This window comes from Onychostruthus taczanowskii, unplaced genomic scaffold (assembly GCF_017590055.1).
Source record: "Onychostruthus taczanowskii isolate IOZ18803 unplaced genomic scaffold, ASM1759005v1 scaffold38, whole genome shotgun sequence".
NCBI lineage: Eukaryota > Metazoa > Chordata > Aves > Passeriformes > Passeridae > Onychostruthus > Onychostruthus taczanowskii.
The window spans coordinates 14,181,205-14,207,051 of record NW_024501237.1 but is presented as its reverse complement, the minus strand read 5'-3'; the positions used below and the strand labels follow the sequence as shown (position 1 = coordinate 14,207,051).

At 42.8% G+C, this 25,847-nt stretch overlaps 1 protein-coding gene across 1 annotated transcript; it reads right to left on the bottom strand.

Moving 5' to 3' along the window:
- Positions 1-593: 593 nt before the first annotated feature.
- Positions 594-20,509, bottom strand: ANXA5 (annexin A5). Its single transcript, XM_041412109.1, has 13 exons — positions 20,363-20,509; positions 20,236-20,278; positions 13,604-13,688; positions 12,485-12,579; positions 12,002-12,115; positions 9,311-9,401; positions 8,309-8,388; positions 7,827-7,883; positions 5,317-5,410; positions 4,847-4,942; positions 4,338-4,396; positions 2,169-2,291; positions 594-1,128 (listed from the first exon to the last, which is right to left on the bottom strand). Exons 2-13 carry the CDS (start codon positions 20,242-20,244, stop codon positions 1,066-1,068), a joined length of 966 nt encoding a protein of 321 aa, XP_041268043.1. The 5' UTR covers positions 20,245-20,278; positions 20,363-20,509; the 3' UTR covers positions 594-1,065.
- Positions 20,510-25,847: the final 5,338 nt, after the last annotated feature.

The following is a 25,847-nucleotide window of genomic DNA, read 5'->3' as shown; positions in this document are numbered from 1 at the left end:
CAAGGCATGAAAGAGAAGCCTCTTTATTCTCCTTCACACACGACAATTTGATTTTCAGATCCAGTCATAAATGCTGAACCAAAGCAGAGAATTCAAGGCAGCCCACACAACGGGCTGGTGTTTCTCTCACCCTGCGCTCTGCTCCCTGATAACCTGAGGGGAGGGATGCTGAAACCATCCTCCTTTCCCACAAGACCCCTGAAGAACTGATCCCATCTCTTCTTCACCTGCTTCCATCCCAGACATCCTTGACTGCTCCTAGAATGCAGCACATCTGCTCTACTTTGGCCCTGCACAGCAACTCTCCTTCCTTCCCTGCCTCAGCTTTAGAGGAGAAGAAAAACACAAAATGAGAATGCAATGCCCAAGCAAGAACCAACGTTTGGGTTTTCCAACTGCACTAGCCAATGGCATCACCACAGCACCCATATCCTAGGCTAGACATGAAAATGGAGAGCTGCAAAACCACATGGATACTTCAAAACCTCAATAATGGGAGGAAATACATACCAACAGTCTGAAGCAGTGAAGTCATATCAAAGGGAAAATATATCAAAACATGAAATTAGATTAAAAACCACATACAACTGTGATGAGAGGGGAAAAATTTATTGGTCCTTTAGAAATCCAATGATTGCTTGTAATATGTTCAGCAAATTCATTCCAATATTACATATAAAGGATTTCCTTGCTTGCCACGTTAGAACTAGCTTAACACTCAGTGGAAATGTAAGGAATAAAAAGCAAAAAAGGATAATCTTGAATTTATTGTGAAATACATTATTATTTTTTCCTATTCCAGCGAAACACCTGTAAAGAACTGGGTTCTGTGCTCAGCACCCACTTTCCATGAAGGTGACTCTTGCAGATCACAGAAGGCACTTGGTACTCCTGGAAGTTGGGACATGGGGACAAGGAGGGATAACAAAGCGCTCCTTTTTACTAAGTGCAATCCTAGTATAAATTCAAGCAGCCACAAAGCATTAAGATACAAAACCTCAGGCAGACATGCTAATGAAGGGCTGCAAAGCTGGAGTACAAGGAGAGCTGCGTGTCCCCTGCCCATCAGTCATCGTCCCCACCGCAGAGGAGCAGCAGCGCTTTCCTGTAGTCCCCGGACGTGTCTTTCTGTCAAGGCAGGACAGCGGCACCGTGAGTCACCAGAGCAGCTTCCAAGGAGGGCCCCAGCCTGTCACACATTCATCCCACCCACAGGAAATCCACACAGATGACTCTCCACTCAGGAATGACACAAGGAAATTCTCTCTCTTACACGAGAGCTGTATTTACACAGACAGACTGCCAGAGATAAAAATCTCCAAAAGCTTTACTAGAAAACAGAGCTGCCCGTTGCACATTTGACACATTTGTCTGCAGGGGAAAGTAAAAAGGAGAAGCCCAAAGCAGCACCAAAAGCAACACACGGGCAAAGTGCACCTGCCACTGCCCAGAAAGGCACCAGCTCTGCTCCCTGTGATCACTGGGAAGCTCTGATATGACATCCATATCGGCCTGGCAGGCATTGCCAAAAAGAAATGCCACTCAGGCTAGTTAAGGGAGCATAATGTCAGGAATGACAATAGAAAAATAGTAAAAAAGCAGGGCTTTCAGTGTAAAACAAGAGGAAAAAAATAAAAGCCTTTTGGCTTAACTTTGCAGCAACAGCTAGCTCCAGATTTCTTGCTGGCTCCTTCCCTTCCTGCTCCTTCCTATCCACTCAAAGGAAATTATGACTCACAGTGAAACCCTCTTCACTTGGAAATGTTGCAAAGGGAACCACACCACAACCCAAGATCTAAACTTCAACCTCATGGTAATTCAGACTCCAACCCCCAGTGTTATTTCTCTGGAGCCAGCACCCTCTCTGAAGTACTGCACAATCAGGAACCCAGACAAGAACAAGGAAATGATGCAGTAGCTAAACGTGGTGTATGAGTAATTGCAATTTCAGAAAACCACATCATCTGCCCTAGCAAACACTGGAAGTGTTCCTTTTCCATAGGAAGTGTCCCCCACTTCAACAATGCCATGTCAAAACTGCAGAGGAACTCAATCTCAGAGTCCAGGTCACCCAGCTCTACCCACACCCATCCTCTGCCAAGAAAAACAACAGTGAAAACAGTGATCTCAATCACCCCATGTTCTCAAGAACAGAACAGTAATTTTACCTGAATCATTTGATACAATGATTTCGCAAAATTCTTTCTGAATTCTTGTCTAATATCCAGCAGATCAACTTCACTTCTTGAAACCATGACTCTGATCAGGGTCTCATCATCAGTGCCAGCCCCCTAAAGAGAAAAGATCAAATAACTTTCAAGTATCAGTCTGTTCTGGACAGATGCTGCAACACAACATGAAATATGAACAACCATGGTACAACATGAAAGCAACAAGTGGCATCTCAAACCACTCCTGCCCTACAGTTCAGCTCCAAAACAGAGAATATTCGGGACAATATTATGAGACATTCGCACTGAAATGTGGGGAACAGAGGAGCTCTGATCCCTGGACCTCTATCAAGTGCCAGATGCTCAGGCCTCTTAGTTCATGTTTCATCTCAGGCTTCAACTGCAAATGCCCACATAAATTTACAAGACCCCAGTTGCAAGCTCACACAGTAGCACAGCTGCTCACCACAATCAGAATCACATGTAAATCCCCCCTGCAGAGCACCCTCAGGCTGCAGAACTGCAGTCAGTTCTGGAACTGGGCACCTCAATCCCAGCAGTGACCAGTACAAAGCAACATCACACAGCAGGACACAGGCAGAGCAACTCATCCCACAAACTCTCCACCTGTTTGTTCATTGTGGGGGCAAAGCTTCACAAACCTTTTCCAACCACGCAAACATGCCCCACTCTGTTCATCATGGTCAGTGCTTGAAACATTTCACCTTCCTGTGCAGGCCAAGGCCCTGACCGCTCTGCTCAGACAAGGCAGACTCCACACAAGCTGAAGCTGTACAAACTTTGATGTGCTGACCTGTGGATGCACCTCAGGGAAGGACTTGGCAGAGCCCCCACGGTCATCTTCAGCCTAATGTCCAGGGCCGCTCAATCCTTCTGGGTGCAATATTCTTGGATTACACCTAAAAGTGCCCTAAAGCTGCTCAAAAGTTATGCCATGAGTCCGGTGGTTTCTGAGGAATAAAAGCCAAGCTCTGCCATACCAAATCATGAAAGCCAACTCTGCCCAGTGAAGAACCTTGTTATGCCTAACCAATAAATTAGAAGTACAAACTCCTCTGTCAAAGTAATAATTGACAAATCAGCTTTCCTATCTGAAGTGCTGAATGATTTTTATTTTAAAAAAAAGTGGGGGATCCCACCAGCACACATTGGTGAGGCTCCTCACAACAGAAGTGTGTAAGAATCTAAAGCCTACAGGAAAATTGCATTCTTTAAAAAATAAAAATTAATTATTGAGAAAAAAGTAACCCTTCTCAGGCAGTTCAGCCTACTGATACAATATCTTTTATTTTTCACCTAAACCTTATTCTGCATTGGTATCCACAGAAGCAGTAAAGGACTTCTAAAAATTAAGCTATAATTTTGTCTCATCGCTAACTCTCAAGCTGTCACCTCATCTTCTGACAAACATACTTCAGGGCTCTCCAGCAAGGGGAAGGGAGGAATTCCTCAGGGAAGCTGATAACTTGCCAAGTTGCCTGAAAATAACAGAGTACCTGCCTCTGGTTTAATTAACATTATCCACTGGAAGTTAAAAATTACAGCTTTCCCTACTTATCTCTTGCCATCCAGGAGAAGGTGAAGCCAACAGAAACATGGATGCACTGCTAATGCAATACAAACATTTTATATTATATTTTATATTGTAAAAATCTTTAGCAGCTGTTTAAACCTTTGCTTTCTCTGCTGAGTTTCTTCTGCTTCTGGATAGTAACCTAAGATGTGTTCCAAAGCTACCCAATGCCCTCAGTCAGTAAATACTCACGTCCAAATCAAAGAGTAGCAATTTGCACAATCTACAATTCTTTCCTTCATCAGTACACCCACCACCTAAAGACACTGCAGTTAAATCAGCTGGGAAGTATCCAGTAGATACTGCCAGGCACTTTACAATGTAGCAACACCAAATCAAAAAACAGCTGATGAGACTAAAAGGTTTGTCTGTGGTCTGACAAATCCACAAAGAACACCAAGGAAACTAGGAATTGTTTGCATCCTCTCCCAGCCCTGCACTCCTTGAACCTTCTGCAGACACTTAGTGATACTGTCAGCATTTACAGGGCAGAAGAAATTAAGAACAACCTAAAGGGAGAGGAATCATAGCTGGAAGAGATGGAAAGTGACCTAGGGAAAACATTTACATACCTTCATGGAATAATACAGGGTCTCAGCAAAATAGGCAGGCACACTTCGGATGCATTTCACTGGAAAAGACAAATGATGGAATTAATGACTGCTATTAAATACAGGGCAATCTCTGATTGCCATGACAAGGTGTGTGTCACTGGGTTATTCTCTCCAGTGGTGTCACCTGGTCTGTTCCTCTGTTACAACTCTTTGGGTTCTGGGATTTAGAACATACATTTATTTCTGACAGAGAGACTTTACTAGTCAAACTCTCCAACACTGTCCTAGATAAGCTGCCAGGAATACAGGTGAAGGCAGAGCTCTGTCTCAGCTCTGGCAGAAGTGCACATGACCAAACAGAATGCAGTTCACCACCTCTTCTCCAGACATAAAAATAGATCCCAGGTGATTGATTACCTTTCTAAAGGAACCCTGTTCTCACACCAGCCTCTGTGACAACTGCAATTTCAGGAGGCCTGGGAGTAAGCAAAGGCAGCCTAGTGCTAGACATGCTAGGACTCAATTACCCACTGCCAGAAGCAGCTTCTCCAGATCACCAGAGGTCTCACGGTCAATGGTCTCTTCAATCTGGAAGCCAGAAATTGTCATGTACTTGTCAAACACTGCAAAACAAAGTGTGCTTGGTCAGGGAACATCCAACATTCCTGCCAGTGCCCCTCCATTCAGGACAATGCCACCTGTGTGTTATCCACAGCTCAGGTGCCATTGGCCACTCACTGTCTTGTTCTGAGCACCAATTTCCCATCAGATGCCCCCTGTACAGCCCCTCCCTGCACCTGGAAGGAACAGCTCCATGCATTATTCCCAATGGCCTAAACGGATTGATAAAAGATACTTCTGGATGGGCAAGGAGCAGGGATAAAGGTATACTCCCTCTATTATCAGCTCATAAAGTAGGCACCTTGATATGGGCTGAGCTTTTCCAGGCTGGATTTCAGGCAGAAGCTCTCAATCCCTCATTAACCACACTACCTACCCCTTCTCAAGTGGGAAACGCTGCGGGTTCCCAAGATCGTGATGAACTTTTCTTCATCCGTTCCCCATTTCAGCTCCCCAGCTCTGAACAAAACCTGTTATGAATTCAAGAGATCAAAACATCAGCATTTGTTTTGTGCCCACATATCCTGTTGAAAAGCTCCATTTGTCTTACTCTACAGAGCATTAAGTTTACTAACAAGCTATAGCTGGAGGGAAAAAAATGAAATTAAATTGCCAAGTACTGAATTTTAGAAATAAATGAAAAAAAAATCTGAAATTGACTGTGAAGGCATTCCCATAAGTAAAGCAGCTTCAGGCCCTGAAACTCTGCATAGTCCTCTTCATAAGGACTGAAGTTTGCTGAAACTGTGATAATACAGCAGATAAAAACTACTCACAGCGCTGCCTTTTCTGCCCTTTTTGCCCTTCCCTTTTTCAAACAGTAGCAAAAATTTGTTACATGATAGCTCTTCAACAGCAGAACCAGGACAACTTGGCGCAGGAGGAAGTTCTCCAAGAAGGAGGGGAAGATGGGTCTAGAAGCTCTCAGAAAGAGGATTTTCAGGCTGATAAATTCTTAGTTGTTTGAAACTAGATTTGAATCATGGTTTTAGCACATTTTTGGTTTTTCAGGCAAGTCTGTATTTGATGCAGACAAAGACCTGGATGCATTTTCAGCACCAGGAAAGTAAAGCACTTCAAAAAGTAGGAATGAGTAAGAGCCAGGAGAAAATGAGAAAGGAAAAGAAATTGGGAAAATGAAACAAGTTTTTTCCTGACGGTTGGAAAACTTTGCCTTTTTCCAAACTGTGTGCTAAGCACTCTGTAAGAAGAAAGGCTGTACATATTGCAGTGTATATGATCTTTTTAATATTAATGGTACAGAATGAAAAAAAGGTGGAGAGGAAAAAGCTCAAGGCACTCAGTGCCAGGATATTTATTACAAATAACATATGCTAAGCCCTCCAATGAATACCAGCACTCTCCATCCAGTAGCAAATGAGAAGTCCCAGTACAGCATTTAGAAAAATATCAGCAAAAGATTGAGTTAGAGATACTAGAAGTTGCAAACAGAACTTGATGTCAGCTTTAAGTTTGTACCTGCCTTGCCACTGGGCAATACACAACACTTACCTCAACTGTATAACTTTAAAGAAGTGATAGTCACAAAAGCTCTTCCAAAAAGTCAGACTTTCTCCTTCAGGCAGTCTCAGAAAAGTCTTACAATTGCTTTGAATTAATATTTAATAATCATAAACAAAAAATTTAAAAATCACCACTGAGCAAAAAGTTGGCTTTCTAATGTACCAAGTCCTTTCCAGAATACATGACTCAAGGAAAACATTGGGAAGCCAAAAATACTCCTACATCTGCATAGTCATGTACCTCAGTTCTGACCATCTGTACCTGGCAATAGCAATTAGAAAATGACTGAATCTGTTCCAGCTGTGTTGGGTGGTGAATGGAAAAGTCCATTGACTTGAGGTCCCAGCTCAAGTTAAATGTATGCAGCAAACCACAGAGGCTGTCTGGAAAACCAGGATCTTTTCAAGATCCTGGTTTGGGGTCTCCTAAATCTAGCTGCTCATTTAAACCCAAGTGAAGGGGCCAAAAGGAATCTGCCTGCCAGCGCTTCACATGTTTCCTCAATTACACAGGCCCAGCCAAAAGCAAGAGTGAAAATTTCATGGAACAGTCTAGTTCACGATTCAAACATTTGCCCCTCTAATTTTCCAGCTGTAGTTGTCACAGGAAATTAACAGCAGAACAACAATGCTTTCTGCATTTAAGTGACAAAGGATAGGCCTGTACCAGTAAAATATATTTTGCCAATCTGTCTCTCCATCTTGTTGTGCTATCAGGAGAATGTTTTATTGATCTAATATTCTGTGCTTACTCTGTGTCACCTTGAACAATCCCTGTATTTCTTTCATCTCAACAATTTATGAGAGAAAAATGCCTCATGCAGAGTTGTCTGAAGTAACTGAGAAGAAACATGTATTAAATGAGTTGTAATCAAATTGCTGAAATATCAACCATCACTCCAGCAAAGCGAATGGCACCCAGCAAGAGACTGGTAAGGAGACCAATTAACTGCTGGCATTCCTTTCCATCCAGAGCACAGGGTTAGGGAGCAGTCATAGACAAGGGATTCAATTCAGAGCAAAGTCCAAGTCAGGTATTAAGGAATGAACTGTTAACATCTGAGTTTTCTAGCAGTGGGTCCCTCAGCATCACCAAGGCTCAGCCTCTCTTCCAATGACCTATCCATTGTTTTATTCAGGTCCCTCATTAAGTAATAAGCAAAACTGAAGTGTGAAAGTGCAAAATATTTTGATTCCAGCATTTCAGGTTTTGACAGTTCTTCTGTCCAGAACATACAAAAGCACAAGAAAAGATATAAGAAAAACAGAGAACCTTAACTATCACTTTCACATTTGAATTCCAGCTGTTTGCCATCTTTGTGAGATAACTCAAAATACCCCAAACCCTGAGTCAGTCACCCACCTGAGCATCCTGCTCAACAAGAGCCTCATCAACTCCAACATCAGGATCTCTGTTCGCCTAAACAGAAATTCAGAAGTTGTTAAACTCAAGAATTAGCAGGTAAGTCAAAAAGCATTTATCTGTTATAGTGAGCCTGTAAGTAACTGTGACAAGTCACCTCCTAATGCATCTTTTCCAAAACCACCTTGTTTTTCCCTTTTGCTTGCATGTGTCTGAATGAAATAAGTGTCCTCTTCCCCTTTTGTGCTCAAAACCCCACGTAGCAGCACCTGCTACACCCATGGCCATCACAGTAGTGGTTTGCTTCAGTGATATGGAAATGACTCAGAAGAGAGCCCGAGGCTGACCCTGCACGTCAGAGGAAGTGCCTCAGCTCCAGAGGCAGTCCTGCCTAGCACCGGGCCCATCCCAAACCCAGCTTAGCAAGCAGGAAGTGCTAAGTGCACCTAGGAGTGAAAGCCATCCCACACCAGCACACCAACCTGCAGCAGCACCACCAGCAGCCTCTGGAAATGGCCTGATGTTTCCCCTGTGATCTTATCCTCCAGTTCAGCTTCATACTCTGCAACAGCAACATTCACTCAACACCTTGCAGGCTCCCTCGCTCTTTGGAGGGGAGAGCAAGAACAGGCAAAAAGTCCACTTGATTCATAATTTGTAGAATCGTCTATCAGAAACATCTTTAACACTCAGGACATATTCCACTTTCACTTACATAACACTAAAAATGGAAGATGGAGCACCTCACACCTCATGTCAGGAACAGATTATACACAATATTTTCAAGTACAAGGTGACATACATGGATTCAGCTCCTTAAGGAACTAAAGGGGATACAGACATGGAGTCATGCTAAAATATGTCAGTCTCACTGCACAAAAACCATGAGCCCAGAAAAGTTTACTACTAATAAATTTTTTCCCTAGAGACTCTGCGTTTGGGCTCAAAATTTGTTAAAACATGAGAATTTCTTGTGTGGCAGGAATCTACACAGAGCTAAAAGAAATCTGTTGAATTAAACATTGCCCTGAAAAACAAGCTCACAATCACAGGGTAAAAGCATCTACTCCTGTGGACAGCCAAAAGCTGAATCTGCTTTACCATAAGTGCACTTGAACACAACATAGAGCAAAAGGCAAAAAAAATCCCACACTTGTTTTTTAATGTAATCTGTTTTCTTGTTTCCAACTACTGAAAATTCAGTCAAAGGGATGAAAATAATGGGTGGAGGAAATAAATACTTTTGAAAGAACTCTAACTATGAAGCACGAAGCACCACAAACTGCAGTAATAACCCTGAAATAAAAACCATTTCAATTTACAATTCAAATTCTAGTTCCTTTCAATATGAAGTTATGCAACACAGCAGAAAGAATTCCCTCATGTTGGACACATTCATCAGTTCAGGCACAGACCTTATTTGAAAGATGAGCTAAAATAATATTAAAGGAACTGAACAGAGACCCTTTTATGCAGAAAATTACCTTGCTGATAAACCTGTTTAATATTCTGCACTTCTGCAGGTGTTCTGGAGGCAAGAATTTCAGTCAACACTTTCTCATTGGTTCCTGCTCCCTGCAGGGGTGCAAGTACGAATCAGTTGATGGAATAACAAAATTACAACAAGAAATCCCTTTGACAATCAAAACCAAGCACATACTTATATATTTGGATCAAATAAACAAAAAAAATATTTTCTCTGATATACTGTGGGGGTTTTGAAGACAATTTCTTCCAGTTTATCTTGACTCTTTTCAAATCCAACCCAACAATTCATAAAACCCCAGTGCTGCAGGACTCAGAGGGGCCCTTTCACACCCAAGCACAGCCAGGTGTCACAGATGAGATGGCCACAACACACAGAGTGTCACCACAGAATTCCAGAAGGCTTCAACCCACACAGAGCAACACCCTGCTACTTCAGAAGCCTGCAAGCATCTGCCCTTCTTGTTCTCCAGCCCAACTTTTATCCCTTCATGCTGATGCCCTGCCCCTGTGTGCCCTCTGCTCCCTTTGGTGGTTGGTCAGTGCCCCTGGGCACTCCATGGCTCATTGCTGTCAGTGCTGCTCCCTGCTCCTCACAGCTGTGCCCACTGGGGATGAGGCTCAGCCCCACTCCCAACCACCACAAACTGTGTGCCTACACCTCAGTTCCTTGCTATTACAATCAAGGACATCAAGAGAACTGAGTGGAGTAAGTTTGCATCTCAGCTCTAATTCATACAGTGTCTGTCACCAGCCAGGACACAGATGAGCACAGAGCCACCCAGCACAGATCTGCAGCCTGCTGTGAACTGTGCTGTTAAACAAACCCCCTTCTTCCACTGGAAACAATTTACAACAGAATTGCTAACCCAGATAGTTCCAGCAATTCTGCAGTTCTTAATGACACCAGAACCAACAGCCGCTCTTTCACTTTTACAAGGACAGAACTTCAAAAAGCCAGGCCAGTATCCTGTTTCAACAAGTCTAATCCTTTGTTTGCAAGAATAATCCACTGCTCTTTTATACATACAAAGGAGTCATTTCACAAAAGCAACACTGAAATGCAATATTGAGCATTTTTTGCTTCAGCATGTTATTTACAACCGTTTTTGTAAGGAAAACATTGAATACTAAACACATACAAAGATATGCAACTGCACACAAAGCTATCCAGAACACAAACCTGCCAGGTTACAGGCAATCACTTCCAAAATGCAGATGGCTTCATGAACATGCCTACTCAACAAGGGAGGCAGGCACAGTTAAACTCACTCTAACTCAAGCAGCAGCAGTGAACATTGACGGGACAGCCTTCAGGACAGAGTCAGTGCTCTCAGCTGAGGTACCTTGCAGTGAAGTCCCTGCAATCACTTCTGCTCTACTGCTACCCCCCTTGGCTGAACTGCAGCCAGTACTGACATCCTTTCCTGTGCAAACACATTCTCTAAAATGCCATAGTCTTGAGTTTAACACCTTTTATTTTTCTAAGTGACAAGAACAAAACCACTCTTGTTTCACTATCTCTGCTTTCCCTCCTACACCCATCTGTTCTGTGATTTCCTCTTATTGATTTTAGGAGTCAATCTTTGATTCCTAATTCAATAAGAGGAGCTTGGGAATGCAATTTTTTTTATTAATCAACAAGGCCTTTATCAGTTGCTCTGTCAGGGACCACCATCCCTTCCCCCAGTGCACATAAAGGCCTTATAGAAAACCTCCAGGAATGAAGTTTCTGTTCCCTGAGGGACTATTTGCTGGGACACAGGTGCATGAGCACTTGCTTCCACTGTTGACTAAAGCCTACATATTAACCAGCTGCTCATCCAGGACCTTGGGAGTTTGCATGGAAGTGTCATTCCACAAAGCACTACCTCACACTAGAGTCAAGTTCAGTGTCCCCTATTTTAATCAATACTGTAAATAGACCAGGGACATCCAATTCCTGAAATTCCACAGATGTGACAGAGGCAGAAAAAAAGAGCACACAGAAGCAACACTGAAATTCTACACATCCACATTGTAAATTGTTTCTTTACCTGGCCTGCCCAGAAAGGCACTAAATGCACTCACTAAAGAGAAAATTTAGAAGGGTAGCACTGACAGACCCATCAATGATTCCCTCTGTGCTACTGAAGGCAGTTTTTTAGAGGTCATTCAATACTACAGACAATACCTGCTCATAATTTTGGTGGACACCAGTTTACACAAGCTCATTAATTGTGGACATGCACTGCAATCCATCAGGGGTAACATACTCTGTAGCTTAAATAAAAGTCAAGAACAAACAAAGAGCACCACACTGCTGTTAAATGCTCCAAACTAATTTTCATACAGGTGTATAGCTATAAAACCTTGGCTGCTCACAGCAGAAAATCCATAGCCCTCTGGACTTCAGCACTGCACTTGAACAGCAAAAAGAATGTGAAAGCAACTGCACATCTACTCATGGGATTTACACCAGAAGGAACAATTCTTATGCTGTGTAGATTTCTAAACTGCCTCTGAGTTAAGATAAAAAAAGCCCAGACAAAACTATGGCACAGGCAACAGCCAGCACAACTTGGCCAATTTTTTTTTAAGCCTACTTCTATTAGCACTCCCTTTAGCAACCAAAGCTCATTCCTAAAAGAAAAAAATCAACCAAAAGCACCAATCATTTAATGTAACGCATTAATTCTCCCTCCTCTTACCTTGATAGCATGCTTGAGTGCATGAGCATCAAAAATATATGCTGGTCTCATCAGAGACACCATCAAGGTTTCAAACTTGCCAGTAAGTTCTGATTTCAGGTAATCCACAAGATCCTAGTGCAGAAAAAACAGTGCTGTGATGAACAAGGACTAAGCATTTTAAAAGGAGGCACACAATCTACAAGCTGAAAGACTCTGGAGACACAACAAAAAAGACAAAGGGACACCTCTCTTGTTTTAATTGGTACCTCAGTTGAAACAAATAAGGCAGGAGAAAAGGATGAACAGGCATTTGGAAAACCTGAAACACATTGTGATTTTTTTAGGATAAGGCAGGGTGGAGGAGAGAGAGAGAGACAAAAGCAAAAGTAGATTTTCTTGCAAGGGATGTTTTACTGGGACTATGGTGAATGTGCCTCATATTTTAAAGTAATCGTTGTAAGCCAGAACCAGCTCATTTCCAGAGGTATTTTTTCTTCTTACCCTGCCAAATAAGGTTTTAAAGGCAGAAGCTATTTCTTGACGCTGAGCATTGTTTCTGGTGGTGAGGATCGTCAGCACAGTTTCTTCATCAGTCCCTGAAGTCAGAAAGAACAAGTTACAAACACACTGTGAAAAACAAACTGCAGTGGCCCAAACCCAAAAGGCAGTGAAAGATGCTTTGACAACAACAGCCTACTGGCAAACAGCAGAAGCATTTAAAACAACAAATGTCACCCTACCCCAAGCTGAACCACCAAGTTTGGGGCAAAAACATGACCGGAGGGCTTAACATGTTGTTTGTTCTCTATCAGTGCTCTGCTCCAGACTCTGCTTCAAGCACCAGCTATAACATTTAGTCAGTCTGTTTTCTACAGAAAGGTCTTGCCTTTGGGCTCACCAACAAATTGCCAACTCCCAGCAAAACTCAGCCCAGCAATCCCAAACACCCCAGAAGGCAGCAGTGTGGAGCTATGACCCATTTTATAAACAAAGCATGCAAGGTAGGTCCTCCCAGCATAGCATCTTCCCAGCCCTACTGAGTTTGCCTGTAGGCTGTGGTGTATCACACATCCCTCCTTCCCTTCCTTCTGCTTCCTTCCACTTCAGAGAAAATGGCAAATCAGGAAATTTTGGGGCAGAAAGCTCCAGTGTGGGTTTACAGACCACTTCTTAGTCTGCATTCACACTGTGTACTTGCATTCCTTGCCCCAGTAACTGCACTATGCTCACACATTTCCAGGGCCAGGAGGCCGCTGCAGATTTTCTGTGCAGAGCTCCTGCCATGCTGCTGTAATTCTCCACAGCTGTCCCTGTAAATCCAGAGCTACTGCTCTGTAAAACTTTAGTGTGCCCAGAACAGCACGTGGAACATCCATTTCTTAATGGGGAATGTGCAAACCCCTTCCTTTTTCCCTCATGCTAACCCAAAAATAAACATCCTTGAAAGCTGCACAGTCATAACCAGGACACACCCAGACCAGTGTGGTCCTGGGGCTGTCATTCCATGGCTTGTAGACACATGCCCTACTCTCATCTACTGAGATGAAAAAGTAGATAAGAAAGGATGTTTGCAAAGGAGAAAGAGCCTTTTCTTTCCTGTAAAATAAAAATTATCCTTACCCAATCCCTTCATGGCCTTACGAAGGGCTTCTGCATCAGCTCTGGCATCAAAAGGAGCGAAGGCTGTCACGGTGCCTCTTGTGTACTGGGGGGGAAAAAGGGGTCAGAAGGAAAGGGAAAAAGCCATGAAATAGAATATTGCATCTTTCAGTTCATACATGAGCTCAGGCTAAGTTTGAATTCACAAGCCAAAAGTTGACTGTCTTTTCTTGCAATTGTCTGGCTAAAGAGCAGTCTGTGGGTGTTTAAATACGGCTTACTCCAGAGGCACTACTATGGCTTCATTTAGCAGTGCAGATAAATTTGGGTATGTTTATGTACCAATTCTGCAAACTACTGCTATCTCCAACACCGGAACCTGAATGCAGGGAAATTACTAAGAATTTACCATTTGCTAAAGTAAATCGAAAAATTAATTGCACAAATCATGTATGCTAGGCAAATGGCACAAAGACACTCATGGAAATAAGAACTTCTCCTCAAGAAAACCCTACTGGAACTCTCAAGCAGTACCACAACGATTTTTTCCACCATGCTGCAACCCACTGAACTCTACAATGGCTTTCAATTTTTCATCATAATGCTTTTGACATGAGCAACTTCTTAAAAAGTGATTCAGCTACCTTAGTTGTTTTTAAGTCACCTTATTTTAAATTTTAAAAAAAAAAAAAAAAAAAAAAAAAAAAAAAAAAAAAAAAACCAAAAACAAAACAAACCAAAAAAACCAGTTCAAACATAAGGGTAAGAGATCAGTTCATCCAAACACAAAAACAATTACACTAAGTTTCCACGGAACATGGCTCTTGAGGGAATTTCTCTTTGGATTAAACACAAAAGGACATTCATCATCTCTGTGGAAAAGTTTTGCCTTAAAGAGGATAGCTCAAGAACCTATATGTGTTTAGCAGAGTAGTTAATTAACTATGGAAGTGGCCAAAAGGGGAAATAGCCGGGTTTGGGGCACAGGAAGGTGCTTCCAACAGCTGAAGAGGGAAAATTTCCTGTAAGCACTGCCATAAAAACGTAGCTATCAGAAAAGGCAGGGCATTTTTCCACTCTCAAGAAAGAGCATGATAGCAAGTGCCAAGACACCTACTGAGATTGGCACCAGATTACTCCAGAGGCAGCACAGTCATCTGGCCTTCCCTGGACTTAGGAATTTCAGCCACTCCGGTCTCCAGTCAATGTACTCATCAGAGACAGGTCAGCCAGAAGGGCAGGGAGAAAAGAGCAGTAACCAGAAACTGCCCCAGGGCTCTCCCGTGTGCTCCTGCCAGCAGACTCTCCACTGCTCCTACTGCAGCAGCAGCCAAGAGTCAGGTTCACTTCTCACATTCTGACAGATCAGAACAAAAGCGTCACAGTGTTAAATGGCAACAACAGATTTATTTTTGGCAGATGGTTTTCAATAGCCAGGATAGCTCAGAAGCATGACAACCCCACTGGAACACTCTGCTTGTCCCATTATAAGCATTTTTTTTTCAGATAGCGCTTTGAATGTATTTATTGTCATCTTCCTAGCTAATACCAAAGGCTACCATGAAAGAAATCTCAAGGATTTGGGTCTCACTTTTATTAACTGAATTTAATTTGGTAAAACAGATAAAGACTGAAAAGTCTTTCCCTCCTCCTCCCTTACTACCACTCCAGCCAGTGTGGGGTTATTTATTTTATTTTTGTTCCATATAATCTCAACATAATTAATATTACACAAGTACCACAATTCTCCTTTGGAAATGACCAATGTCAACAAATACCAGAGGAAGCAGATATTGATCTTTTCTTATCTTGTTATAAGCAAATGGAATTCCCCTTCACAATTCCTACGTCTTGTGACAACAGCCCAACATTCCTGTGTGGCTGTTATAGACAAAGCATGTGTGAACGCTAAATGCCAGATGAAATCTCTCTGCGTGGCACTTCTCATTTTTATTAATAACAGGAATCCTTCAAAACTCTCATTTTCAAAGCACTGCATAGAAAGCCTGAGCATGCACTAAGCTTGATGAGCAGTTCCTGAAAATCTGGTACAGCTGAATTCTAAGACTTTTCCTGATGTCTGAGCACCATTTGCATTTCAGGCATTCCCTTGTGGCACTCAGTGGATTTTGGCTCCCCACCTGCCCCAACCACCCTCCACCAGAACCTGAGCCACACATGCCTTTAGGAGCCACATGTGGGCAGATGTGACACTCCCAACAGCTGGCCCAGTACTGGGAAAGTGTGAAGCCATCCCTAACTTCACATCAGAGCCCAACTCAACCTGAGTGCTTTTTAGAGTACTGCAGTGTGGCCTGACAACTGGGGTACAGCAGGAAATACTCCAGCACACTATGTTCAACAACCACAAATCCATCTAAAACACTCCACTATTCAAAAGTGCCCTTTTTAGTTATTCCAGTTCAGATCCCTCATTTGTGAAATACATGGACAAGAGCAGAAAGCTCTGCAGCAGTAGGATACTCAGTCCATGGAAAAGCTGTTTCCCCCTTCCCAAACATTACACATTTTGGCCATATAAAGAGAGGGCAACACCTCTTCTGAACCACCATCACAGCCTGGCCCAAACTTGCTGTCACAGCAAATCTGAAAAGGAGCTATGAACCAGAAAAAACTTCATTATTTATTTACCTCTATGAAAAGATAGCTTATCTTTAGTATCACTACAAACATTCCTTGTTGTTTAAGTAAGCAGATACACAGTAACACTACAGCCTCATAGGTCCTTTTTAATTTGGATAGTAAACTCCCCACCCAGTAGCACCCAAAGCTCATCAATGAAAAAGACAAACAGTCACTGATATAAATCCTTTTACAATCTGGAGTTATCCCTTACTCAATCACCACATCTTACACCTGCCAGTAAAATAAAAAGAGAAGCACAACACAGAAAAACTCAACACAAAGCGTATCGCAAGACTATAACACCCCAAACCCACACACATTCTTTTCTGTCTACGTTCCCCAATACAGTGATTGTTGTTAAGGAGTCATGTGTACTGCAAATGAAATTTGTGATCACACACTAGAAATAAACAGCGGCTTTCATTTTCTCCAGACACTTTCCAATGAGACCAATGAAGCTCCTAGAAACACAAAATTAGCATGAAAAGGCAGAGGCAAAAAATATAAATACTACAAAGCAAGAGATAATATTGCTTTAGAATTTATGCCCCTCCAAATGAGAAAATTCATATTCTCTGGTATTTTTGTCCAATTCTATGCTAGCAAAGGTTTCCAGGAGAAGATAAAACCTCAGGTGTAATGTTTTCTAACTAGCACCTCAAAGGGAATGTCTCCCAAGAGACAATTTAGTATCACAAACTAAAAGCGCCACATATCCTAGCAACAATAACAATAGCCACTTAATGAGGTTCCTTTTCATTTTCCTCACCAAGACACAAAATATTTCCCACCCACAAGCCCCTGTGTTTAGCCACTGTTAAATGCAGAGCATTGATATCAGCAAACAACAGAGCATACTTGAACTGAGACTCCTTCCCCACTATCATGGCTCTGTACCACGTACAGCAACTTCTCAGAGTTGCACAGATGAAGAGCACCCGCTTTCTCTGCGGCAACAGAAGCAGTGTCTCAAAAATTTGCTGCTGGAAAAACCAGTATTGAGTGTGAAGAAGGTGCTGTGAGACTTTTTGGTTTTTTCTTTTTTTAAGCAGCCATTTGTTTACAAGATGGCACAGGAAAACTGTGGAGCAGTAAGATTGGAAATGGAGAACCTTTACCAGCAAAGAGAGAAGGTATGCTATTTCCAGCAGACAGAGGAGAGCCCAGGTCATGTGCTTGAATAAATGATAGACTGCTGTAAGATGTCTTACACAAGGCCCACCTTGCAGATAAACACAACACAGTGTTCACTGCTGACCCAAAAGCCTTCAGAGCCATTGGAGCCCACACAGAGATGCCAGTTCAAACTGTGGTCTAAAACCAACATGACATGAGAAATATGCAATTACTTCCTGACATTTCAAGGGCAGTACAGTGCAAATGGCATTGTGAGTGGATGGATACAGGGGCAGAGCTGATGCAAATGCAAAACTAAAAAGACATGTCTGCAAAACACCTCTTCAAGTTTAACAGTGCTTCAGACTGTCAGCTTAAACAGGAGGAGCAAACTCAGGACAGCAGACTACTCACATCTGCCCCACTAAATTTAAACTCTTGAGAAAAAACAATTACACAACATCTGTGGTGAACTCTGAGTCAGTACACCACAGAGGTATCAAAGATAGGGAGGAGGGATGGAAAAAAAGAAAGAGGGGGTGAGAGAGAAGAGCAAGCAGCAACCATATAGGAACCAATGCACAGACATTTGAGAAACCCATCCTCACGAGTAACTGCAACAGAGCCAGAGGGGCTGCTCAGAGCCCAATTCTGAAGGAGTGTTTGTACTTTGGAATGTGAGACAGTCTTCTGGAACACTATGGAGCTGGCAATACTATCCCCGTGCTCCGAGTCACACGTGCACATTGGCAAACAGGAACTCCAGATATAGTGCAGAGCAGCCACACCTTCAGCAGCAGCAAGCGATCCTTTCCTGGCAGTTTACAAATGGACACACCAAATACTCCCAAAGTTTTATTCAGGAAAAAAATTAGGAGTAGCAGACCAAAACAGATCAGCCCACAGCACCTGCTGCTTTCTTCCCAGATTTCTGTGCCAGCAAGGACAAGGAAGCAGCTCACAGCCTGTTCACTGAGCAGGAGGAGATGGTGCCCTGTGCATTGCTGCAGTAACAAAGACCACTGCACACACAGCTGGGAGAGAAAGGGCAGCTTGTCAGGGCAGCAGTGCTCCCTCAAAGAAAGCAGATAAACACAGGCAAGGAGAGACCAGCCTGTGCAGCACACACTGTAGTTTTCCTACAAAATGAATGAACCTTTCTGTTCTGGATAGTGAACACACAAAGTTCCTCAGGCCTTTGGGCAAAGGGAAAAAAAGGCTTCACAGAACTGGGCAAGGACAGGTAATTCAGTGACCAAGACTCCAAATATAACTTACCTTCTTCAAAGGTTTTATTCTTCAGTCATGTACCTAGGCTAAATTGAACTCCAGTACACTGTGCTGTGCAGCCTTTGTGAACTCTGCAGCTTTAGTTGCACACAAGGAGTTTCTGTCAGTCAGCATTTCATGGGCATTTTCACTCTTACCTCCATTTCATAATGCATCATATAGAACAGACAGCTCTCATGAGAAGTGGAGCTTCTTTCAACTTTGTTTTTTTATTTTCATAAAATAAGTTACAGGCTACAATGCTTTAACACTCTTGGTCTTTTGTGGCTGCCTAACTGCACAGGCAAAGAATACTACTTACATGAAAAGCAGCCCTCTGAACGTGGAAAATTGGAGAACAAGGCCTCCCTAATAAAAACCCTCATTGTTCCACCGACTTCCACCTACCAACATCCACCACAGATAAAAAGCCATCCCCAAGTGTCACCTTAGGCAGTAGAAAACTTACTACCTGAAGCCAAGGGTAAACAGTTTGCACTAGTGAAGAATGAAACATTCCTGTTAAGAAGATGAACAAAAGTTTGTCTCTGTGGGACAGAGAAGAATATTGTCAATTTCCATGCTTTTACTAAAAGGAAGTTACCCTTAAGCCTATAAGCAATGCTATATATACTGTAATAAAAGGCTTATTGTCCAAGTATATCCCTCTGGCCAGGTGTCCCGCATTGGCATTGGTAAGGGCTCCTGTTCTCCTAACACGCATCATACAATCCAGGCCCAATGTTTAGAGAAAGAAGAATCCCTTCTTTGTCACTCAAAAGAAAGCCCCCAAAAAAACCACAACTTCAAGAATTTAGAAAAATACTGTTAAAAACTTTTTTTCTTTAAAAGAAGTTCCCTTTCTTTTATAACTAAATCCAGACTTTATATCAGTAAATATTAACAAGGGTATTAAAACTACTAATCACTCCACTCATTAAGTGCAATTATTCTGACCTTTGTGAAAGCCCTAACAGACTCTGATTACTTCCACTTCCTACAGCAGTACAAACCCCATAAAGCCATTACAAACCCCTACAAATAAGCCATTAAATTCCTATTTTACTTTTCAGAGTGTATGCATTTGGTGCAATTACAGAAACAAATGCTGGAGTCTGTTTCATTTTTCAGACCTTCATCCAGGCTCAAACCACAGCAAGCAAAAGGCTGCAAAACAAAGTCCCCAAACGAAGAACTGCACTATAGACTGAAGGCTCCCAGAAAAAAACATGTTAACTATGGGAAAACTGGGAATGGAAACACCGAGCCCTGAGCCCCCACTGCCAAGGCGGTATTTTTTTTTATCCTTCCTTTCAGTAGAAGAAGCCTCCACCCATGCGCAATATAAACACAGAGTACCGAAAACTTGGCCAAATTAGTGGAGACTAGTGGAAAAAAGGAGAAGGAAAAAAAAAAAAAAAGTTGTGCTTGACGTGTCCCTCACATGATCCCCGTCCCCCTCCCGTCCGCGTCCGCCCCAGCTTGGGGATGGGCTGGTTTGGGGGAGCCCGAAAAGAAATCGGTGAGGAGTGAAAACAAGGAGAGGGATAATACGAGGATGTCCCCAGGAGCGGCCGGGCACGGGCCGTCGGGCCGTGTCCTCCCGGAGCCGCCTTCCTCACCTTCGCCATCTCTGGGATCCTCCGGGTGGGGCCGAGTCCGAATCTGCAAAGAGAGATGCGACAGTGAGGGACCGCGAGGAGGAGAAAGCGACAGCGCCCGCCCGCCTCGGCTGCCCGCGCCCCTCACCTCCCGCAGAACCGCCCTGAGCCACCAGGAGCACCGAGTGAGGCACCAAGCGGGGCAGGAGCGAAGAGGGAGGAGGTCCCGCCGCGGCCCCGCCGCTCTTGCCTCACCCGGGGGCCGGGCCAGCCCCACCCGGGGCGGGCAGCGAGCCTCGGCCGCCTCCTGGGCCCGCCTGCAGGCCGGGCACCGCGGGCCGCGTCCCGGCTTTCTCCTCCATCCCTGCCGTGCCCGGGAGGGTGGCGTTAGTGCTTTGTTCCTTAGCGTCGTGAACCTTTTAAAAGAAAAATTACATTTGCCGATAGACAGCCTCCAGCAGGTGCTCAAGCGCCCTCCGGATGAAGTCTGTATAACATCGGTTCCCACGAATCTGAAAGGGATCCTACCCCAGCACTAAAGGGCAAGTCTGAACTGAATTCGGTAAAAAGCAGACATTTCATCAGCTGACCTAGCTTGGCTTCCAAGTCAGCCAGGTTAGCACAACAAGCACAGTGTTGAACAGAATGTTTGGGCTCTAGTTCTCGACTATCAGAAACTGCAAGCATTTCAGGCAACAACACTTATTTACTTCTTGTCTTCCAGCAGGACCACTTCCCTGGCCCAGGAATAGGGAAGATCTATCTAGTTTAGGACAGCAAGGAGGATGCAGTCTGCATGGCTACTCAGGAGCTGCTCCATCTAAGCTGCAGACAGACTCACTCCCTCAGCCACACAGCCTTGAGTCAGAAGAAAGGAAAAGTGACTGCAATGCAAATGGAATTCACTGTCTCTGCCAAAATAAAACACGAACATAATCCTGCTGTGTGAGCATTTTAACATGTAACAGCCACTTCTGTCTGCAAGTAAGTTGCATTTACCTCACAAAAGGCAAGAGAAACATAGATCATTATGTATATTTAAATATTTTGCGCAGCATTTCTTGTTGCCCCAGCAGTGCACATACAGTTCAGCAAAAACACAGGATCCACCCATCTGGCTTGATCTGCAGGACCAAGGAACAAACTGTTTGCTAAAATGTCCTGATTTACTCTGATTTAAATCTAATCCATTGAAGTGGCATTCCACACATGCCCAAAGATACACGAAGGGAATAGAGAGCTGCTCATAGCATGCATGTGAAAATGCACATATGGATTAGATGTAGAATCACAATATTAAAGAAAACATTATAGAGTATTGTTCAAAAAAAGAGCAGTTGATATTCAAACCAGTTACTTTTAATTTAAGCACAACATTGCTTGAACACCTACACCTTTTGGCAAAATCAAGTCTTTCTCTCCTACATCATACCCAGAGAAGACACAGGCCACACTGGATCATGCTTCAAGATTACCATCTAGAGAGTGCAGACATAAGGAAATGCAGTGAGAGGTAAAACCTCTCTGTTCAACATACTCCAAAATTCTGTCAATCAGAATGAGGGACGTGAACATTGTAGTAAAGGCTTTTTGAGTGCCACATGGAAGTCAAACCTCATTAGTCAACCAGATGTGTGATAAAGAAAAAAAATTTGGGTGATGCAGAAACCTAAAAAAAGCTGTATCGGTATCATGTGAACAATTAATGAGACTCTAGGAACTAATAAATCTGTAATCATCACTTAGAAATATGTTAATAGAATCTCTACTACAGTAAATGCCACACAAAGGTCAGTTAAGTTACTTTCCTTGACACAAAAATACCTATTAAACTTCACAAATAAAACAAACCCTTGCATAACTTGGAAAAATGTGTCTGTTTGTCTGACAAATTATTTAGCAGTTAGCATAGGACCACCTGGAATGCATCTGCTCTACCTCCCTCCCTTGCTATAGCAAGCCCATCCCAGTGCCACAATCCAAGGTTTGAATCCTTGGCTCCCTGAAATGCTGGATATGGTTTAACCCTGGCATGATGACGCACAATTCCTGCTATGCTAAAAAATCTGTTCCAAGTATGTCATGTGTATAATAGCACATTAAGAGGCAATGGGGGGACAGCTTGGCTTTTTACTTTTCAATCTAGGAGAACAGATTTTTCTGGATTACAGGATTTTTGTTTTCTATGCCTTCTTTGGTATCCTTACTACTTTATAGCAACTCTCAGATTCACAGAAATGATCCAACATATGTATTGAATTGCATTTTGCCCTTCAAACATTGTGTTGGGGGCTGTGGATTTGGAATCAAATTAAGACATGCCTTTTATTCTGCAGTAAATGTCTCTGTGTACACTTCGCTTCTCATTTCCAGGGGCAGAAATCTGTTCTATTCAAAATCAAAATATTTGAAATGGTTTTCCACTCTTCTACCTTCAACCAGCTCATTATTCTGTTCTTTGCGAACAAACACGAGGTAACATTCAGTCACTGGGAGGCTACCACTAGATTTCTAATCTGTGAATAACAAGGAAAAGAATCTTGGGAGTGAGAACACAGAATATTTTTCTACTCTGGAAAGGGTCTGTAATGCATGATCCAAGATGAATTGCAATGGTAGGAAAAGGTTAAACAGAGAAGAGAAGGATCTTCTTGCCAGCAGCTGACGCTGGGAGTAAAACCCACTCCAGTCAATCTAAAATGTTATCAATGTGTGTTTAAGCAAGGGAATATTTACATAACTTCAATAAGCAAAGAGGCCTGGAGGAGCAGGGGGAAATGGTAGAGTAAAAGCATGGGAAAGACTTGTCAGGCCATTTGGCAAGAGCAGATGTTTGAAAAGAAAATAAATCTGATTATTACAGAATTTCAGCCTTTGCATCGATTTGAATGCAAAAGGAAAAGGCAGGAATAGCTCTGTGAGCAAATCCAGGATGAACCTGAAGACATGAACATGTGCCTGAAGAGAAATGCATTTTGTAGTGATTGCCTTCAGCAGAAACAATTCAAGTTAGGCTAAAACAGTTGGAGATGATGACTCACCTGCACCAGCTGCAGGACCTTCATGGCCACTGTGGGCAGGTGTTTCACCTGACAGCAGCTCTAACAGTCAATAGTGCCCACACACCAGTCACAAATAAGCCTTGTAGATTTATTATAATTCTTTTCCTCATTTTTTAAAAATGAAGACAAATTTTTACACAAGTTAAGAAACCACGTGAGGTCATAGGAATATTTTTCACCTTCCAAGCACCTCCCTGCTCTTCGAATTTCAATCACTAGTAAAATCATACCAGGACGCAAGAGTCTGCTTCCCAGGGCTGCTGCTGGCACAGTGCACTTCCAATTCTTCTTTAACACAGAGCTGCAAACACCTGGAATGAAAAACAGCAGTAAAATATCAAAAAAGAGTGGCTTTGCCTTAATAGTATATTTAGTTCTGGCACACACTGAGACTTTGCAAGCAGGGCCCTGTCAGTTCCCAATCCATTTCAAGGCACAAGACTTGTCCATACAGAGTGAAATCCTGGGGTTGTAGCTGCACAGGAAGGCAAGGAGTGCATGCAGCAATCATCAGATTTGTGAAATAATGAACTTGATATGGGGTTCCTAATAAGGGGCTTGAAAATATTTTCAGAGTCTGGTTGCAGCACTAAAACACATATGTGTGTTTTTCTGGAAACAATGGAGAAGTCCAGGGGGATGAAAAGTTAGCACAAAAGCAGTGCATCTCAGAAGCACAGCCCTTTGAAGTTGCTTTGAGGAGTTTGCAATAAATAAATAAATAGGAAGATGGATGGTTTGCTGTATCAAGGCAGTCTCCCAGCAGGTCCTCATCTCCTGCCCAAAAGCATTGTGCCTCATTTTGCTACCAATGCTATTCCTGAGCTGTTATGTGACCCTACATAACAACCTTTAAATACATCACAGAGGAGAATAAAAGAGCAAGGCCCTCCTTATAGCAGAGTTTTCTCTGCTATGTACCCAGAAGCTGCTGAAAATGCAAAGACCCTTCAATTTATCAAACTGAGTTGGAGAACAGGAATCATATTAAAGCACTTCTCACACAGGATAGAAAGGCCCAGGTCTGTCATTGTCCTAGTTAAAATATTTCCTCCTAAAAGTAAAATCCCATTGCAAAATACTTTAAAAGCCTATTGTAGAGGTACTGAAGGGCAATAGGCTTACCAAGGGAGATTTTCAGGCTTTGGAAATTTCATGGAGCAGACCATTTCCTTATGGAATTATAAATCAAGATAGACCCTTAATGCTTTTCCACACTTTAACATCTCTATGGAAGTGAAAGAGTCCAAAATCCTTGATGAACCACTGTCAGAAGCAAAGGTGAGGGTGGGAAAAATAGAGCTGTTTCAAGTGCATTATTTGATTAACACTAAGAGAGAAAACTGTTTTGTTCCAGACTTGGTGCCAGAGGATAGAAATTTCCCAGTGCCTTGTTTCCCTGAGCTCCTACTCGAGGGCAGCTCAGCACAAATGGAGAGAGCTTGGTGCTGCACTCCAGCACCTTGTGGGTGGAAGATATGAGGCAACACTAAGCAGTAACACCATTAAAATAAGGGACAAGAGAGAAGAGTTTTGCTGGTTTACAGACGGGGAAAAAGAACTTCGACGTTTAACACTGACAAAGTTTATAAATTCTTTCCCTGCTGCATGTGCTGGCATCAGGGGGCTGCTGAAAGACAGGCTAAGAGTACAAAGTACAAGATTTTGTTGTTTCTTAAAGCACTTTGAGAGTTGCTTTGGAGACTAAATGTTGTTTTATATTCCAGCAAAGACAACTTCCTGTAAGTGATTCATTACTTCTAATCCACAACCCATTACAGAGCAGCACTCTGACAGATCCTTGATTTCTCTGGGGACACCAGTACAATGTGAAGAGGTTAATGGGAGGTACAGGCATTCATGCCAATTACAGCAGCAGGCAGCTGAATTTCTCTTACTGGAAAACGATGTTATAATAATAAACGATGTTATTTTCATTTACTCAGAGGAGGTGCAGGTTTCTTTGAAATTGTCTTTAGAGTAAGACACATCACAAGGTTGCCTTCAGTGCAATAATCTCAATTCAAGAAAAGACAAATCACTTGAGCCAGATTCTAGTCCTTGATGCTACTCTTGGTTACCAGGACAGCTCTACAGCACTATACTAAGGCAGGACTTGATTTCCAGGCTAATTCTTCCTGAGGAACACAGTTTACATCCCTCATTACTAGTGATATGGACTCCTCCTATGGGGAAAGGAGGGAGAAAAGGAGCCAGGTGCTCAGGCTATATTCCTGCATTTCCAGCTGTTCTGAGCTACAGCTTATCATGAGCAGATCACTTGGGCTTTGTGCTCTACACTTCCACACAGATGGTGTATGAGGGAACAGCTCATCCATAATAGCAAATACTTGTCTTGTCCCCCATCCAGGAACTTGGAATAGCACTAAGTAATGATTCAGATCAACAAATGCAAGTTCAGAAAGGTATTTCCCTTAACCATTAAGGCCATTAGCTCTACTTAGGAGAGAGGAGCAGTAAGAAAAAGAACTGAGTTCTGTTAGCTCAATGGAAATTCAAAAAATCTGAAGCAAAAAACTAAAAATCACCCATGAGTGGTTTTTTCCCTCT